Source organism: Platichthys flesus, chromosome 14, assembly GCF_949316205.1.
Source record: "Platichthys flesus chromosome 14, fPlaFle2.1, whole genome shotgun sequence".
In the NCBI taxonomy this organism is placed as follows: Eukaryota; Metazoa; Chordata; class Actinopteri; order Pleuronectiformes; family Pleuronectidae; genus Platichthys; species Platichthys flesus.
Window position 1 is genome coordinate 2,637,472 of NC_084958.1, and position 18,956 is coordinate 2,656,427.

General features: G+C 41.0%; 1 protein-coding gene across 1 annotated transcript; it reads right to left on the reverse strand.

Moving 5' to 3' along the window:
• Positions 1–2,157: 2,157 nt before the first annotated feature.
• LOC133968321 (E3 SUMO-protein ligase KIAA1586-like) lies at positions 2,158–4,425 on the reverse strand. Its single transcript, XM_062404300.1, has one exon. It carries the CDS (start codon positions 4,423–4,425, stop codon positions 2,158–2,160), a length of 2,268 nt encoding a protein of 755 aa, XP_062260284.1.
• Between the last annotated feature and the right edge of the window lie 14,531 nt (positions 4,426–18,956).

Genomic DNA, 18,956 nt, shown 5'->3' on the forward strand with positions numbered 1-18,956 from the left:
TAAGGTCGAAAGTGAGAATGAAGTGCGAGTGTTGCTCCTGCTGTATATCCGAGGAATAAAGTGGCCGCATTCCAAGTAAAGAAACATCTCCTCCTCCTTCTTCACGGAGCGGTCCAGACGGCTTGTTACCTGCAAGACAGCGAGCCAAGATACCCCGTGAGCCTAGCTCCAGACTACGGCTCGGAGCCGAGACACTGGCCAGAGAAGAAAACACTTGGAATACGTTGCTTGTTCGGTCTGCATGTGTGTGTGCGATGAATCATGGGTAACGTAGTGCGAAGTCGAGTTACTTGGTTCAGGTTAGGCTACATCGCGGACATTTCACGGGCACTGAGCAACGACATGGTGCAAGCATTCGATTTAGACAGCGTCTCTCCTCAGGAGAAGGAAAACATTCCGTCACGTTTTAGCTAGACCTCAGATAATATTGTAACGTACTGGTAGTTAGGTTTATGTTCTGTTTGACTGCTATGTGTTTGTTATGACTTATGTTCAGCTAACTACACCATGTCAATATGTATTGGGATTTCCAGAGGGTCAGTGAACCAGTCGGGGTGGGGCAAGTGACAGTTCTAGACCAATGGCTGGAGAGTTACCTGGCATGACAGGCTCTCATTGGCTGATGAGTTGGCATGTCAAGGGTGAATGAGGAAGGGGAGTGAAGAACACAGTAGGGGATGAAAGGAGTGTCGGAGTTACGAACAAGAAGTGTGTCGTGTTCGCTGGACTTTAATAAAGTCAGTGTTCGAATTATCTTTTTGTCTCTAAGGGGGTCTCTATCTCATGAAAAAGTTGCCGCCCCCCCCCCTCCCCCTTCTTACGTGCTTACGTGCGTCGCCCAATTTTTCTAGTCACGTAGCCGGCAAGGCTGTGATTGGTCTGCTAACTACATCATTTCCGGAGTCGCTCTTCTTCGTGCCACACAAGAAGAGCCGACTTCGACTAAAAACATTACTCCGCCTATTGTTTTGGCGGGGAATTGCATGAAAACACGCGTAACGCTTGGAAAACCATGAATGACAACGAGTCCTGCGTCACAACTGCGTGAAAAGCCGCACAAGCATGCGCCGGCCTTTACTGTGTTCTTCTGCGCCCCACAAGGGCTACTCACGACCACCACGTTTGTGCCGCGTGCACCGTTGATGTTGCTGTCAGTCCGTCGCTTAGCAACCCCTCGTAGCTAGCCGGTGTTCCAGTTTAACTGGCGACCCGGCACTCGTCCCTGGCCAGCTGCTCGTCCCACGAAGCTGGATGGAGATGCTCACGGTCCCGGTTGCTAGCCGCGCTAGTCAGTGGCGTGGCTCCCTCGTAGGCTGCCTCAAAGGAACCACGAGCGTCCGGGTTACTCGGGTGCTAATTGAGCAGCACGTTCTCTTGCACAAATCACGGTGGCTAACTAGCACTAGCTATAAGTTCACAATGCCAGCTTAAGTTAATGTCCGAACTTGGTTAAGGCTTAAGCCAAACTAAAAATGGCTTAACCTTCTTAATACTGCTGTAGTAGTCTTCTTAATTTCACTCTTTAACTTAAGTGTTACTTCAGTCTGCTCCTTTTTCTCTTCTCCCTCACTCGAGTGCGCTCTCCTGTCTCGTTTAGATCCCGCCTCCCATCCAATAGGGAGTCACTATTTGTGAGTGATTGACATTCCCACCAGCTGCTGACCATTTCACCTAACTAGCATGTTAGATTGACTACCCCTCTACCTGTTTCACTATATTAACTTATAACTGCAACTTTGTAGACCAATGATTGCCCAACCAAATCCTATTGCTTTATCAAAAGTTATTTACATAGCATCTATACACTTTAGGTATGACATTAATATTATAGCAGTAATACAGCATCAGGTTATACCCGGGCTTCATGTATATAACTTGACACATGCTCACAACACAGACAGAGATATTTTTGTACAGAAATGGATTTATTTTAATTAATTTCAATATATTATTGATTGTAATAGTACATACATATATATATATATATATCAATTTCGAAATATATACAAAGAAATATACCAAAAGACTTGTCATTCAAAATTTCACAATGCAATATAATAAAACGTAACTCATTTGAAGAAGACATAAAAATGCATGTCGTCGTCTTTAACTTGAACACAGGGAAAATGCACTATGTGGCAGAAATGAATAAAGCCATTACGGAGACAAAACAGACCAAACTGCCCTGCTCTCAGCTGGCTGGGGCCTGGGTCCAGGAATCCATGATGCTGATGTCCGGTGTCCTTTCTTTAGCCATGACAGAACAAACGGCACAGGGTTAAATTTCTCGATAGGAGGTCCATTCAAGTCTATGAACAGCAGGGCAGTGAGGCTCGGGGCACGCAGTCTGTTCCTAGTTTTATCGTCTGTGTCATTGCAAGCCGAGAAACCCCTTTCACACTCAGCTGAGGTCGGGAGTACAGTGCGGCATGCGACGATAAGTTTATTAAGAGTCTTCCCCTGAGAACCTTGAAGCTTCCAATCCCGGAATTCCTCGATAGCCTCAGTGGAGGATTCACCGAGGAGTTTTGCGAATCTCCCCACTTCGCGCTCTCCAAACAGCACTAGGTCAGACCTCTCTGAGGGCCAGAAGTGCTGATCTAAAGGCTTGAGCATGGCAATAAGTTCACTGTCAGGAAGACGTTTTCTGAGATTATCAAGGATGGACTGATAAAACTGGGGCTTGTTGATCTTAGGCTGCGTTTCCCTGAGCACAACGCCTTTAAACTGACCACTTGTTATGCCTGCGTGAATCTTGTATTCCGTTTTACCTGCATCTTCTTTCATGGCAGACAGTACCTCGATGGTTTGGTGAACATATCTGCTGGCATCCACCAGAGACGTGTCCCTTCTCTGTAGTCTCAGGGAGAGCCCCTGCAGTTCACGTAGCACATCTTTCATTACTGCCAGATCTAAGAGGAAACCAGTGGATATCAGATGCTTGAGTAGGCCACCATACTTGGTCCTCTCCACACCGGTACGCGAGTCATCTTCGCTGGCCATTCTAAAGTGGTGTGCCAACACAGGAAAATCCTTCACCCCAGCTTTAACAGTTCGGAAACTGCTTGCCACCCACCTTATGGTGAAGACTTTCCCGATTTTCAGAATCTGCATGTTGAGCTCTACAGCAGCTTTCTCAAGCTCCTTTGCGATTTTCGTTGATTGGTGGTACAGACTATGAAGCTTTGAAATGAAAATTTCGAAATGATTGCACCCTGACACAACTTTCAAAGAGTCAGTAACAGCTAATTCGAATCGGTGTGCCAGGCAATGCACACCTTGCAGTTTAGGGAAGTCTTGTTGAAGTTTTTGAATGAGTCCTGTATGCCTACCAGTAAGCACAGCGGCTCCGTCTGTGGCTATACTAATGAAGTTCCTTTTCAGAAATTCTGCCTCTATCCCCACCTTTTGAAGACTGTCTTTTAGCGCATTGTAAATAGATGCTGCATCCCCCTTTTCCAACTCAACTATGTCCAAAAAAACGTTCTCTACATCTCCATTACCTGTAACATCGCACCTCATGTAGATAATCATGTAGGAGCGTCCATGCACAGTGCTTTCATCCAGCGTGATGCTGATACGTGAATCAAGTGCCAAAACATGGGAAACGAGTCTCTTCTTCATTTCATCTGCTACATGCTCCACAATAGCAGCACAGGAGTGATCAGAGCGGTGAGCGGGGCCCACTTTCGCACCATTAAGCTCATTCAGTTTCATGATCGGCGTCATTTTGCTGTATGGCAATCTCTCTTTTGCTACAGTGTACGCTGCCCTAAATGAGCTTGATGTAACGTCAATGAAAGCCGAACTCATCTCTTCAACTTTGTTGGGCAGAACATCTTTTTGTTTGAGATCTGCTATTTCCACTGCTCTTTTATGAGCAAGGCTGTCACGGTGCAGGTAGATCTTTTTACGTAGCTGCTTTTGTAGCGGGCTACTAACGGTCCCATTAACCCATGCATCTGAAATGTGCATCCCAGTCTTTTTATCATGGAGCAACAGAGTTTTTGCTGCCTGACAGGCAGGGCATCCAAGACCACACTCACTTGCACACAGCCATGGATTTCTTTCCTTCCACGATCGCCACTGACTGAGTCCCCAGTTCTTAGGAAGGCGGTGGTGTTCCAGCTCCATCATAGCGGTCCCCGACCCGGACCCCGTCTCCACCGGCTCTTCATCTTCGTCCAATTCCTCCTCGACGTCATCATGGGTAAGTGCCCCAGGGCCAGCAGCAACATCATGATGACTTGTTGTAGCCCTGGTCACGGCATCGGTGGAGCTAGTGGGCGCCTGGCTACCTGTGGCTAGCGCTAGCCCCAGATTTTCTGATCCTAATTCTTCTATTGTAGTTTTTTTGGCTGTGAACCCGAAGCTTGTCAGGGCCGAATTTGAATTTGGCGCCGACGGCCTTTTTTTCGGTGGCATAACTGCCCGTGATGTTTCTCGTAGTTTTAGATTTAGATGTATTTGTCTAAAAAGCACGTCAGCTAAAAATACACGGCTTCTTCTTCTGACTTTATGACCTGTCAAATTGATCGTATCAAGTAGGCGGTGGTTTGCGACAGCCTAGTGGTGGGTTGGTGAAGTGCAGTCATGCTGCGTTCATGAGCGTCAGGTAAGCTACGGTCTGGCTATGTCCCGTGGTATGGTAACATTAATATGGTATTTTTAATTTAACATATTTATATTTAATGGTAAGAGTAAGAGACCACACAGGGATGGATAATGAGCGTTATTTAACATTAAATTACAATGTCATATATGGCAGCCACCTTCAGATATGAGAGACCCCCTCAGATTTTTGACTTTGTTGCTTTCATGGGAGCTAGTCCTCACTCTCTGGGAGCTCGGCTCCCTCTGGCTCCCACGTAATTCGAACACTGAATAAAGTTACACATAAAGAGAGAAGTTTCCTTTCGTCTATAAGCGAGGACGCTGAAATATGAACGTGTTCAACGTTCAAATTCATTATTTGTCATTGAGGTGCGTTCAGTTCATCGTTCTCACAAAAGTGAACGTGTTCAATGAACGCGTTCTTTTGCGTTCGTTCATGCACAACACTGACCCCAGGATATAGACTTAGAAATTGCTCGAGTGATTATTTATCTTATCTGGCATGGGAACCCCTTGGGATCCCCCAAGAGGAGCTGCAAAGCATTGCTTTGGTGAGAAATGTGCAATGCAGGGTCTAGAACACCCTCCTTAGCCCACTGCCACCATGATCTGACCTCAGATATACAGGAAGGAAAGGGAAACAAATGGATTAGAATTAATGCAAAGGTGGTACATAGCAATAAGTACATGTAATCAATCCCCTCTGAGGACTGTTAGTGATAAGATTATTGATGGCTCTGCTCAAGTCAAGACAAAATAGTATTTCAGTGAGCCATCATGAGCAGCACCAGGAGTATGTTTAATTTCGTTAAACATACAGATGTGACATGTCGAAGTATCTGTTGTGAAATAAAAAAAAGATTCTCGCTAGACACTGTCTAAGAGCTGGACTGATTCCACAGGATAATATATATCACAAGCAAGGAGAACATTAGTGACAGGGCTACATTATATTTGTATTATCATAAGTAAAACTGCACCAAGCTTACACAACTTTGAGGCATTCAACGCATACAATTTGGTCTGATATATAATAACCAATACTCTGTTCAGCAGAAACAAAGTCCATTAATCAAATTTGACCCATATAAAGGGGAGCTGTGTGCTTCTTGCAGTTTACAGTTGGCAGGCCATCGACTGTAGGACAAAGGACAGAGGAGACAGGGAGGGAAGGAATTGGAGAGAACCTTGGGTCCATCGGATGAGCGGTGCCCATAGGCATCTGAACTTCAAAATGATTAACATCAAAATGTTAAACTAAGGGCATTGCATGTTGCTGTGCCTGTGGTCTGATATTACAAAGACAGAGGTGGACATGACAAAGACCACCCAACAACAGTGTTTTAACTGAATAAACTCCATTGAAACCAAACAGAGGCCAGCGTCAGAAAACTCCCCTGTGTAGAGACACTCCTTGAGTCATTCTTGTTTAGAGAACCAAAATGTCAGCACACAGAACAGACAGTTGTAAGCCATGTAGAAAGTGTCCATCTGTAGAAGGTAACAGTTGTTGCAGCTACACCGACACTGTGCTTTAGGATTACATGCTTACAGTTATATTGTTATAGTTAATCTTTACATTTCCACCATATAACATTCACTAATTAGTGCTAAATCTAGTGAAATCTGAAGCCGATACAACAGGTTTTAGCCCTAGTCATCTGGATACATTGCATAGGAACCATGAATGTTTCTGACCAGTCCACAATAATCAGAATCAGAATCAGAAAGTATTTATTGCCAAGTATGTTTACACATACATGGAATTTTCTTTGGTATATAGGTGCATACAATGAACATAAAACATAAAAACACAATAAGTACTTCACATAAGAAAGTTCATGTTAAAGTGAACCACAGAAGGATTTGACCTGCCCAGGGCCCCAGATGAAGTGCCAAAGGTCACTCAAAGGACTATGGCTCCATTCTCTGCCTCAAAGGACCAAGGATGTCTTCAAAATTGAAGTTCATTCAGTATTTGAAAAAATATTAGCCTGCGCTTGATTATTGCAATCTCTACTACCCCACCACCTGAGCAGGTACAACCACGTTTCATACCACCTGACTTTCAGGTTGAAGAGTAATTACAGTCAGGATGATATACCTGTTTGCAGTATTGTAGTACTTGAGTCTGACTTGAGTCCTAATTTTTTTGTTTGTTTTTTAATAGGTTACAAAAATAAATTGGGATAAGTTATTGATAGCTATAATAGTATGTTATTTAGTTTGATGCAAGTACATGGGCTTGATAAGGAAAAGGGTCTGAAAGGCCTGAAACTAACAGAGAGACCTCAATGTAAGCCTTCCCTTACATAGAAGGAGAATTTTCACTTTGGACTTCTCTTAGGTTTAAATCCTTTTTGGGAGGATTTGTTGATGGCCAGGAGTAGTTGTCACAATGACAATAAACGGTTGGCTGATAATATTAACACATATTGCTTGATTGTTAATAGGATAGACTTTAAAATAGGAAGAAACTCACCAAATTCTCCGGGTTCCTTAACAAAAGCACTGGCCCTGTGGTTGGTGCAGATGCAGAGATTAATATAGAGATGGCAAGATGGAAGTCAAATAAAGTTGTGGATTACCTGTAAAGTACAAACTGTTTTCTGTATCTTTGTGAGGTAAAACCAACCAGCAGAGCTCATGCCAAGTTAGACCCGGTGCTTCCCTATGGAAAATCCAAAGGAAATGACAATGGCTGAGTTCACCATGGCAATTATGCTAATTTGTAAAATTAATATGACAGTCATACGTTGATGTTAAAATGCTCTAAAGAGCATAGTTAAACCAGTTGGGTGCAGGACAAAGAAGAAATGGGGGCTATGCATCTGAAAGGACATCATTTCTGAGTTACAAATGGGCTACCCTGGGGGAGAGAGCCTGAAAAAGAGAATGATAGGGGGAGAAATCCTTGCTGAGGGAGAGGGAGGGGGAACTGAAGAGTGACGGCCTCTCTAGCCTTGGCCAGCCTGCTACTGTAAAAGCTGTGATTTATTCTCCCATCATCTCAGTAGATATATGATCCGAGTCTCAGCCGAGCCTGTCACACTACATACATATTGAGCGGCCCAGAAGAATAGGTAGGGATTGATTTATTATACAGTTATTTATGACAGTGGGTGGGGTGGGAAGAGCGAGAGAAAAACAACATCAAAACAGCCTAAGATAAAATTTCTAATCTAATACATCACATTTGATCTGATCCTAACAATACTAAGCTAAATAAATCTGAGCTAATCTGCGTCTCATTTTTCAACATCTTCCTTGACACCACAGAATATGTAGATTTATTAGAGAACATTTGATCCTTATAATGTAGACACCCTGGTTTGTTGCCCCTATTCTCTTTAAAGATAATTACAACATAAGTGCAATCATATTCATAACCCATAGTCTATTGTCATTGCAGGTGTCTGTTGCCTATAGATTCTTTAGAGGGTAAACACTCTTTTGCCTATGGAATATATTACATTACATTATGCTTACTGTGGACACATGTAAATGCAAACGACGTAAACCAGTGTTACCCTTTGACTTTGTTACACTGATTTTCCTGTACTTGCTGTTTCATGTAAAAGCATATGCTTGATTACTTGAATTGATGTGTCTGTGTCAACATTATGTTCTAAATCTTCACAATTCACAGTTTTTGCTTAATAAAGATTACACGAACTTTATATCTATAATTCTAACCCTCAAATAAGAAGAGTTACTCTTTGATTGGTACATTCAGTATTAAAAAAATACTGTAAACCAAACTGGACATTACCTCAAATAACTGACACGCCAAACGGAGATAAGAGGATATATATATATATATATATATATATATATATATATATATATATATATATATTTCCCAGCTTTATCAAATTAAATTTGAAAACTAAATCTCTGTACAAATACACATTATTTCCCCTCCCGGATGCAGTGGCTGATCTGGTCCATTTACTTAGCCTCTGTATTTAAGCACGCTCCACCCAGCATACAGTTTAACTCCAAGGGAAAGAAAATGTTATTAAAATAACTGACACCAGTGTAAATCAATTGGCCACGCCTCATTTAGAACAGTGTTGTGTCAAAAAGGAGCAACACACAACTCTAAACACCCCAAAATCCTGTTTTATTTAACAGACTGCAAAGAGAATGAACAGAACAGAGCCCTGTGAAAATAATTTAATAATAATTAACCTATTTCAGTCTATGGATACGGACATCACACTCTTAACATGTTACAAGTGGTGTCTGATATATTCAGTATGCTGCGTGATTCAAATACATACAGTGTATTGTATTTGCATCTTCAGAAATAAAGGATGACAGTGTACTAGAGTTAAGTGTGACAGAGTCCTCTGCAGAGAAGAAATTACTCAAATCAGGTTAAAAACATGGATCATTCAGATTGGCATGTTAGAAAAGTCTGACTTAGACCCAGGATGACATGATGATTGAAAAACAAAGAAGGACGCCTTTAATTTTAGAAGCTTTCCTGGTTAACCACAGTTCAGAGTAGTAAAAGCCCACACTTCCAACCCTTCACTCATGCAAACGTGGAGAGCTCTTGTTTTGTCCCCTTAAATTAACTCTGAACATTCATGCTGAAAGCTTAATTATCTGCCTAGTGAAATGTGAAATGTGCTGCGTCGCTCATCTTCAAACCGTGTCGCGTCTCCTCACCTGTGAAACTCCACATTTCAAATTTAAATAAATGGCTTTTTTCTACCCTTCCCTCCACTTAGGGTTGTGTGTGCAACTTATCTCGGAGGTGCAGCTGTGACGGGAAGCAGGTATATTTTTATTCCTCATATCTCCAGGAGAGGGATACAGCAGGTGGTGTCTGGACTGTAGCTCATGGTTTGTACTGTTGAGCATGTGGGTTGTTGTTGATGACAGCATTTCACAAGCAGGTAAAGGTGCACAGTGCTGAACATGACTGAGTATATCTGAGTCTTTTTCCTGTCCTATCGCCCATCACACAGGTCACTCACTCTGGGATAAATTATCTTCCTTTCGCCTTAGCTTCTCTTCTATTTGTCTGTGCAGCTGAGAGCTTTATCAGCCCATCATCATGCCTCGCTTGCAGCCGAGCTGAGCCGTGCTGCAGTCGGTAGTTGCAGCTCCTGCTGTAACTGTTTTTTTTAATTCAGAACATTATGGCTGGCAACAGCCTTCTTATATCATAGCTTCTAATTGAGTGCAGACTAAAATCAAAGTTGCTGTTGCAAAAGGTCAAATGACATAACACCACTCTGAGAAGACAGATTGGTTCACCACTTAACTTTTTCTGTCTTTTGGGCTGGATGTGCTTTTTATCATTGTTCAGTCTTTTTCTTTCTTTCTTTCTCTTGACTACTTCTCTCTGCTGCAGTCTCCACTCTGTTTGTATAATACACACAGCTGATTGCTTAACTGTCCTGTTCACACCTGCCATTAGGATGTGTTTCAACTTGTGTCTCCAGAGAGCACTGTGATCAGATCTCACTTCCTCGCTCTACATTTAAAAACAAACATTTCTGTTCACAAAGGCCAAATCATTTTTAGTTTTCTGGCCAGAATGACTGTGACAGACGCGTCCTGCCAACGTGTGTGTGTGAGAAAGAAACCGAGGGAATAAATAAACAATAGAGCGGCCTGATAGTTAAAGGTTGAGGGCACCACATGGGCACTTACAGCACGCCTTGGGCAGCTGGTCACCTGTTTGGCATTTTTTGAGACATTTGCTGAGTGTCTCTCACCCTATTTTATGTCTCTCCTTCTCTGTCTCTATCAGATACAAGGCAAAGTATCAGGTCAATATACCTTACAAATACAAAAAACATGTGGCAACCAATGTTGGTACTGAAATACATCAATGTATGTGTAACACTGCTGAGTAGGTGATCCTTCCTCTGTGGCACAACACACGTGAATGCTCACACTGATAAAAGAATGCGGCCAGGTGTCTCAGTTATGTGAAGAGCCAACAAAGGAAACATTAATAGATGAATGGTCTCCCTTTAACAAAGCATGCTTTCACATTAAGAGAACTTTTGTTGTCATGTCAGATGTTACTTGGTCTTTACGCTGCCATCAAGCGATGTCATTCACTCCAGCTCTTCAAAACGACAGCACCTGCCAAGCGTCGGCATTGTAAAGTATATCGGTCTCTGTAAAAGACATCACTACAGCACATGACGCCTTCTTGCAAGGAGTCACTGGAGTAGGAGGACATGAGTTGTGCCGGCAAAACAATGGGAGGGTCGAGTGAGAGGAAAAATGTTGCTAGCCTAGTTCCTCGTTCACCTCAATTCTCCAAAAGCGATGGACGATAACCGGAAGGATTAAGCTGGACGTGAGTGATTGCAGTTGCTGTGACTTATTCCACGTTCCATTACACCTCGGGGCTCGGCCCATGGGAGGACATCACACCCAAATACCTCCAGTTGAAAGCGTTCTATTTGCACAGGTACAATGTTTATGTCAGAAACAGGAGTGCTAATAAATTTTAAAAAATCAAGCATTCACTACTGTTGATACAAGGAGCAGACGTCTTGGGTTTTGAGGTCAGGGGTGGTGTCTTTACACAATTTAGAAACAAATTGCTGATGTTTGGTTTGTCCAGCCATTTATTTTAATGTTGTATAAGCCATTTTGCTTACATTTTGGCATCTATCATTTGTATTGGCTGTTTTTCTTTTGTGTGGCTATAACCATAACTTCGTCAGATAAACTCCTGGCTGGCACCCACGTATGAAACAAATAAATATAAAATAGTTGCACATTAAAGCCGTCACAGTGATCAAGCGTGTGAAAAAAACATTGTAACGCGCTGATCTGACCAACTGATGTGTAGCGATTGTATCATGTGATGCTCCACAGACTGAAGGCACAGTGTCCCGCTGGTTGCCTGGTTGCCTGTTTGTCCAATTTCTTTTTTTTATAATTAACGTATCACATCCACACCAAAACATTCTCAGGCCATTTACAATACACACGAGAAGCCAATGAGATGAACAGCTCACGAAATATGTGTTCCCCATCTAGATCGACAGACAGAGGTCATTAGAGATCATAGAGGTGTGATAATTTTGACTGACATTGGCTGATGTGGTCTTTATTTCAGCGCAGCTATTATACAGTCTGTGATTCCCGAATTCTGCCTCTCATCTCTCCCCTCCTCACGACCCCACTTTAGCTCATCAACCCAATCACTGCCTGAGATCCAGGCCCCCTTTCACTTCTCTTCCAATTCATGAAACAGCCTGTTTCTCTGTGTCTCATTCCCTTTGTTGCTCGTCTCATAGGCCCCTACTACAAACACCAACACTACCTGCTCTTACTTCCCACAGATTACTCATGACTCTTTGCTTGGTCAGGCTCCCACTCCCTCAGGCTGAGCACTTTGCCCCAGACTTGGCCCTCTAGAGCTGAGTCGCAGCTCTCAGTAAAATTCATCCTGCATCTCATTAAAGGTGGCATATTTCTTAAAGTGATTAATAGGGCAAAATATGTGCACAAAGAGCTGGATTAGCCTTAACAAAAGCAATATTTATTGCAATATTCAAGATTATTTCACTACTATCATGTGGTTTAAAGAAGTCTGTTATTTGAAAATAAATGAAGTAGGTTTTCATCCATCACCAAGGTAGTGAGGACGTATATATCAGTGAAATAAAAAAAACCTTTCCACAAAGGCAAAGCTCAACACAGGAGGGCTAACTCCTAAGATCAAGACTCAGCCGTTTACACCTGAGAGATAATTTGGTCTCGTTCAAAGACAACACAGATAAGATAAGCTATTTGAAAGAGAGAAGAGGGAATGAGGTTAAAGTAGAGACTTCCTCAACAGAGGAGAAGGTGTATGACACCAATTGTCCTTCCACCTACAATGCCAACCTGAGGAAGCCTCCTGGACCTAACATGTGTCTCGAGGGATCTGATTAAACAGCTCTAAGGCTACATCCACACAACTATGTTTATATTTTAAATCCATTGCTGCTGCCTGGCAGCTTGCAAGTATGTGCAGTGTGTGAGCGTGTGCAGAACATAGATGCACTATGTGAATGTGTCTGTATCTGTAGAGGACAAAACTGTAAAGCGCTTTTGAGTGGTCAAAAATAATTATATAAAAACTTACCACTATAAGATATACATGGTATACATGTTGGCTATTTCAGTGTTCTGTTAAGCAATCGTCACATGGATAGAATGACCGTTGTGTTTTTAATTTGAAGACAACTTGCTGAAGAGGAAGTAATCCTTTAATGTTACTGCCAAGACGGAGATCAACCACGGATGTCTGTCAGTCAAAAATGTAGGCCTCTCAGGCCAGATATTATTAGCCGAAGGCCAGTTGCAGTGTTTTAACCGAAAAGACATGGTGGTCGCCTGTTTATCCAGATTTGTCTAGATCACACCAAATTTGAGAACGCTCTTCCCTGGATGACTAAAACTACACATGCCAAGGATGAAAATAAGATTACAGTTTGCCAGATATGTGTTACAGACAGACAGATAATTGTGGAATTAGTAGCTAGATAGAAAAAGGAAATAAATATGTGGCGGTCAGTGTCTTTATTGTGGTGGTGGTCAATGATAAGTAAATATAAGTGAAACACTGAGAAGTGTAAAAATACTTTTGGTTCATTATGAAATAAGCAGGTCAAAAAAAATCAGGTTAGGCAGACTAGAGGTATCTACAACCAAGTCCACTTGCCCTCGACTAATCTCCTCTTGGATAACCTTCACCTTAAAGACTGAACATTTTCACAGACTTCTCAAGCCAAAGTGCCAAGAATGTTGTTTACGCCAAGGTGAGACAAAATCACAGTGCAAGCAGGATCACCTACAGATTATAATTATCTTCGTCAATTGCTGTCTGAACCTCTTTCAGAAAATCTACATGTGCGTCCGAAGAACCATCATCATTTAAATCGACTTGCACTGCAATGCCCTCATCATTATCTGACTGCTTTTATTTTCACAGCATAACCAATGGTTTATCCACTTCCTCAGTCTGCTGTGAACTCTGTCTCCTCTATCCTCAGTGTCACTTTTCATTTCAAATTCTCACTAAAGTATCATCATCATGCTTAGAGATAATACTTTCCAAGGAGATTTCAAGATGTGTATTTGTGATGTATAGGGTAAAATGACATGTCACACACCATGTCTGTTGATTTAGATTCAGCTCTGGCTCCCACATGCATTAAGACCATTTCTTGTGACAATGTCACATGGATTGTGGGGTTAGTCCTTTTGTCACCTTTGCCACAGGCTTTGAATTGATCCTCTTATAGTCCTGGATGTTTATTTCAAAGAGCATTACACATTGAAAAGACAGAATATATCAGTAATCTCATGTATATAATGTTAGCATAAATTTGTCTTTTGAAAAGGCGAAAAAATCTATGCATTTAGAAAATGATCGCAGGACACACATCATCGTCATCACTTAAAGGGTGAATGTGGGTTTCATGTAGGCCAAAACCTCTGGTGGCTTCTAACCGTGGCAAATCTATTATACACACTATTGTGTTGCCTGCTTGTAATATATGCGAAATGTGTCTTCCCTTAAATAATTCAGGTTATGTCATATAAGGGGGGACTCTGTGCTCCTAAGGCCACGGTTCTTGCAGGATATCCACACTTAGCTGACTGACTGACTATTACTGATGCATTTTTATAACTTGTTTGCATCTTTTACATTTAGGATGGACATATTTGATGTATTCACACTCTGGACATTGTGTTTTAATTTGTTGTTAGTAATGCATGGTAATACTTGCAGTTATAATAGTAGCAAAAATACAAGTCTGTATGGTTAGCTTGTCCCTGAACAGGTGTGAACTGTTGTGAGGATTGTGCCGTTCTTTCTACTTCTCACTCTAATTCATGTTATTATGTATTGATTAATTTGTGTTTGTGAACAGGAAACATGTAAAAACAAATGCACAATTGTTCTCTTGTGAGCCAGCACATCAGCAGTGGCTTAAACATGGATGCATTAAGAGAACTGCACACTGTGTTATTCCTGTGAAAGTTGGTTACTGGGCACATATGTCAACAAGGTTTTTCCGGTTTCTAAAGCTGCATGCTTTCGGGCCTATTGAACACTGGAGTCAGTCACCATCTTGGTCAGCTGAGAGCATACACATGAATATCATGAATGACACAATCGCTCTTTAAGATGTAAAGACATTATTATGGACGTACTGGTACAAATTCTGATTATAAAAAAGTGTGATTTGTTTTCAGCTCTTTCTACAGAAATGGTGGTGAGAGGAGATAGTTTTGCAAATTCAACAGCATATCAAGATGTCATAGCAGACTTTTTCTTGTTGCAGAGTATGTTACCCCTTTCAAGCTAAGACAGAAAATCCTCCCTTGATGGTGATCCGAGCAAAGAAATGTCTGGCTGGGTGGTATTTTGTCAAGTACATATTCGGCCTGAAGGAAGGATGTTCTCCATCCGTGAATTAACAAATCCAAAAAACAAGACTGTTTCCAAAAGCGACTTTCTGAAAAAAATATTCACCATTAAAGATCTACATATATATATATATTTTTTTTTTTGTCATTTTAATTTTAATTTTGTTTGTATCAACAAATAAACGAAGTAAGACAATTTACTGAGTTTGATTTAAAGAGTGTCAGTTTGATCAGTTTTGTCTCTTTTTCCAGTTGTCATGCTTGGCTAAGACAATCACCCACCGGCTCATATGATTTAGCATAAAAACAAGAGAGGGGTATCGAGCTTCACAACTCACTCTTGGCAGGAAAGCAAATAACTATTCCTTCAAGGATCATTTGCTAGAGACTTCAAAATACTAAATGCAAAAGAAGAACTAGATGGTTGTTTTTGCTCTGCTACGTGTAAACTGCTGTGCTGTATACTGTGTTTCAGGTACAACAATCATGAGAAAGAGAAAGAAAGATGGTCATTTACAAGCAAAGGCAGGAGCAGGCTGAGCAGATGGCACAAATACAGCTACTTGAGTGGAATCTTCTGGACTCCCATTCTGACACTGTGGCAGCTGCTTTTCTCCTCAGCTCCCAGCTATCACAGGGTAAATTAGCCTAAAACCAGACTGTTGAGCCCTGAAGACAGGCCACATGTGCCAAAAGGTGTCTAACCCCATTACACAACCAAAGCATGACAATTTCGCACAATCTAAAAAATACTCTGTAAAAGCTCCAAGCAAGGAGGAGTATCAGCTGAGCAGTTATTAAGGAAAATTGTCTGGATAAAATAAGGAAAATTTTCTTCTTTCTGTAATTGTGGCTGGCATTTTTGTTCTCTTCGAAACACTTGTCCTTATATATATAATCACGTCATTAATCATGTTCCTCTTTTATGCCCCCTTACACTCCAGCAATACTGTATCAGATCAAAGCTTCCTTTCTTTGCAATGCACTTTAGCAATAAAGGGTTGGATACATCCAATAACCAGACGTACATTTCTGTTCAGTCGGCTAGCTAAATGATAGCGGCCCTGAGATCTCAACACAATGCCCCAAAAAAAACACATACAGCTAGAGACGTAATGCTGCTAATACTCACAACACAATTGACAAACATGCCATAATTGCAGTTTTTTTAATCTTTTTGCTTGCCATTCGTGTATTTGCAATATGCTCATCTATTTGTTTGCATTATGCAATGTTAATTTGTCTATTTAGTTGTATTCTGAATATTTTCATACGGTTATATTGGGTGTATGTGCAGTGGGTTCCTTTATTTGGTTGTGGTCTGTGTTTGCAGTGCATTTGTAAATTTGGCTGTATTGTGTTTATTTCCATTGCTGCTGTCTTATTGGTTTTGTTGTCTGTATTTGCAGTGTGCTTCTCTCTTTGGTTGAATTGTGTGTATGTGTGAGAAGTTTTTGTCTACTTTTTTATGTTCTATTTATTTGCACTTGTCTGGTTGTGTTGTGTGTGTTTGCAGTGCACTTGTCTATTTGGTTGTGTTGTGTTTACCCGAATCATGCTCATCTATTTGGTTGTGTTCGGTGTATTTGTAGAGTGTTTGTCCATTTGGTCCCACTGTGTGTATTTGCAGAGTGCTTGTTACTTTTTTTTTGTTATGTTGTGTGCATTTCCAGTGCATGCTTGAAAAAAATGTGTGAATTTGCTTGGGTTTGGTTTATTTGCATATGTTTTCTTCTCTTGAGATCTCAGGGTTGTCAAACTTACAACCTCATGAAGAAGGGCAGAAAACAAAGTTTCCCTCTGGCAGGCCTTTTGGTCACTGACATGACATTTCAATGTTGTATAGGCTGGTGTGACTGAGCTCTTTAGAGTGTGACCAGTATAAAGGCAGCAGATTTCTGTGCAGTTTAGGTCGAGCTGATAAAGTCTAAGCGTCAACAGGAGCAGCGGCCTGCAGCAGTACTGAACACAAGTGGTTTGAAACATGGAGCTCCAGCAGTCTGGGAAGTTGTAAGAGTTGAAGAATGGGCTTTATTTCTACTGTTAGCAATTATTTTGCACAGCCTTACAGTCCAAAATGTACTAAATTATTGAGCAAGTGAGCAGAGTGGAATAAGTAGGGTTGATGTCTTCTCTAGTTTAGCATCTTGTTGAGGCAGTGGCTGCATCTCACTTTACAGCAGCACAAGGTACTAGCAGTGCAAGGGGAAAAACAAAGTAAAAATAAAAATTTGCATAAAAATAGAACAACTACATCCATTAAAGTAGAAATAAATATATAAAGAGAAGGCTGTTTTTCAAAATTGTTCAATTAAGAGATAGGGATCAAATGTAATTATTTCCAAATTTGTAAAGCTTCTATAGTCATTCCAAAGACACTTTGATGTAGACAGGAATTGAACCACGGACCAGACAATTAGTGGACTACCTGGAGAATGAGGGAGAGAGTGAGAAAGAGCAGGCTGAGCGTTTGTATCGCTTTGCACTGCTCTTCATTTCACTCATTTGAAATTGTAATGACAAATTGAAAAACAATATGTGGTGATCAATGTTGATATTCTTCTACCCAATGGTCACTTTAAGAAAAGCTTCAGAGAAGCTGGCAGAGGGGAACATGTCTCTGTTCTTATTGATCAGGAACAAACAAGACAACATTTTAAGCAGAACTCCAAATGCTATGTCACCAGGTTCTGGTCGTCAACCATCTAATACCAACCCCACAGCGACACACAGTGATGTCAGCATCATGTTGTTCACCACAGAGAACATACTGAAACTGGGCCAATTAATCACCTTTCAGCACAACAATGACTCAAAGTAAACGATCAATGATGAGTTGGCTTCAGGAAAAGTCTGGGACCAGAAAAATCCCATACTCTTTAGTTTAGATACTTCCCACCTAATATGAGCTTGAAAGGATATGCCAGGAAGAATGGGATAAACTTAAAATGTGCAAAGTTTGTAGAGACTTACCCAAGAATACTCTTCAACTGCTGCCAACAAGACTTCTATAAAGCATTGGTTATTGACTTTTTGTAAATTCATTTTTTTGTTTTGTTTTTAATGAATAAACCAATAATGACAAAGTGAAAAGGAGTTTGGTTACCCATGGTGTAAATTAATGGGTACAAATTGTAATGTTATCCATATTAGAGTGAAGTTTGCAAAAAGGACAGAATACTTTCTATAGCCACTATACTTATCAATGGGTATTATTAGTCAGCAGGGTAATATAATATAATATAATATGGGAGAAAGAGTAGGTGAGTTTAGATTCTCCAAACTCTCCATCCTTAATATTGTATATGCCTGTATGACAGAAAATAATGATAAATAAAGGCCAAAGGTAACCCCACTGCCTTAATTAACTGCTTTCAATTGTATTATTTGAAATGGCTCCTTTAAGCATATGCACATGCCACTGACAATTTTTCTACAATACAAATAGTAAAAACAACCATATACAGTATCAATGTACCATTGGCCTCTTTTCAGCTTCTTTCCCTTTTTATGATTTGCCATCTTGATCTCTGTGAGAAACAGCTGAAGTAACAAGTAACATGCTAGAAAGAAAAAAAACATTGACTTCAATTTAAGACTGTGCAGTAAGTCCTGTCCTGGCTTTTATATACGGGATTAAATATTCAAAGAAGATGTTGGGAGAACTTTTATCTGGGAGACGGAGATGAGTGCCACCTCCCGCACACTGACAGCTTTCAGTTGCTGGCTGTGATGGGATGAGATGTTGAGTTGCCTCACTCCTTCAGCCTTCTCCTCTTCTGTGTGTTAATACACAGCACTACTGGAGCTTTTTGTTGAATCCCACATTCATTTCCATCAACTTATTCTATGTACACATGCTTAACTGAGAAGGTGGAAAGGTTCCTATTCCTCTAAATTAAGTCTCAGTTTGTGGATGTTATGATGAG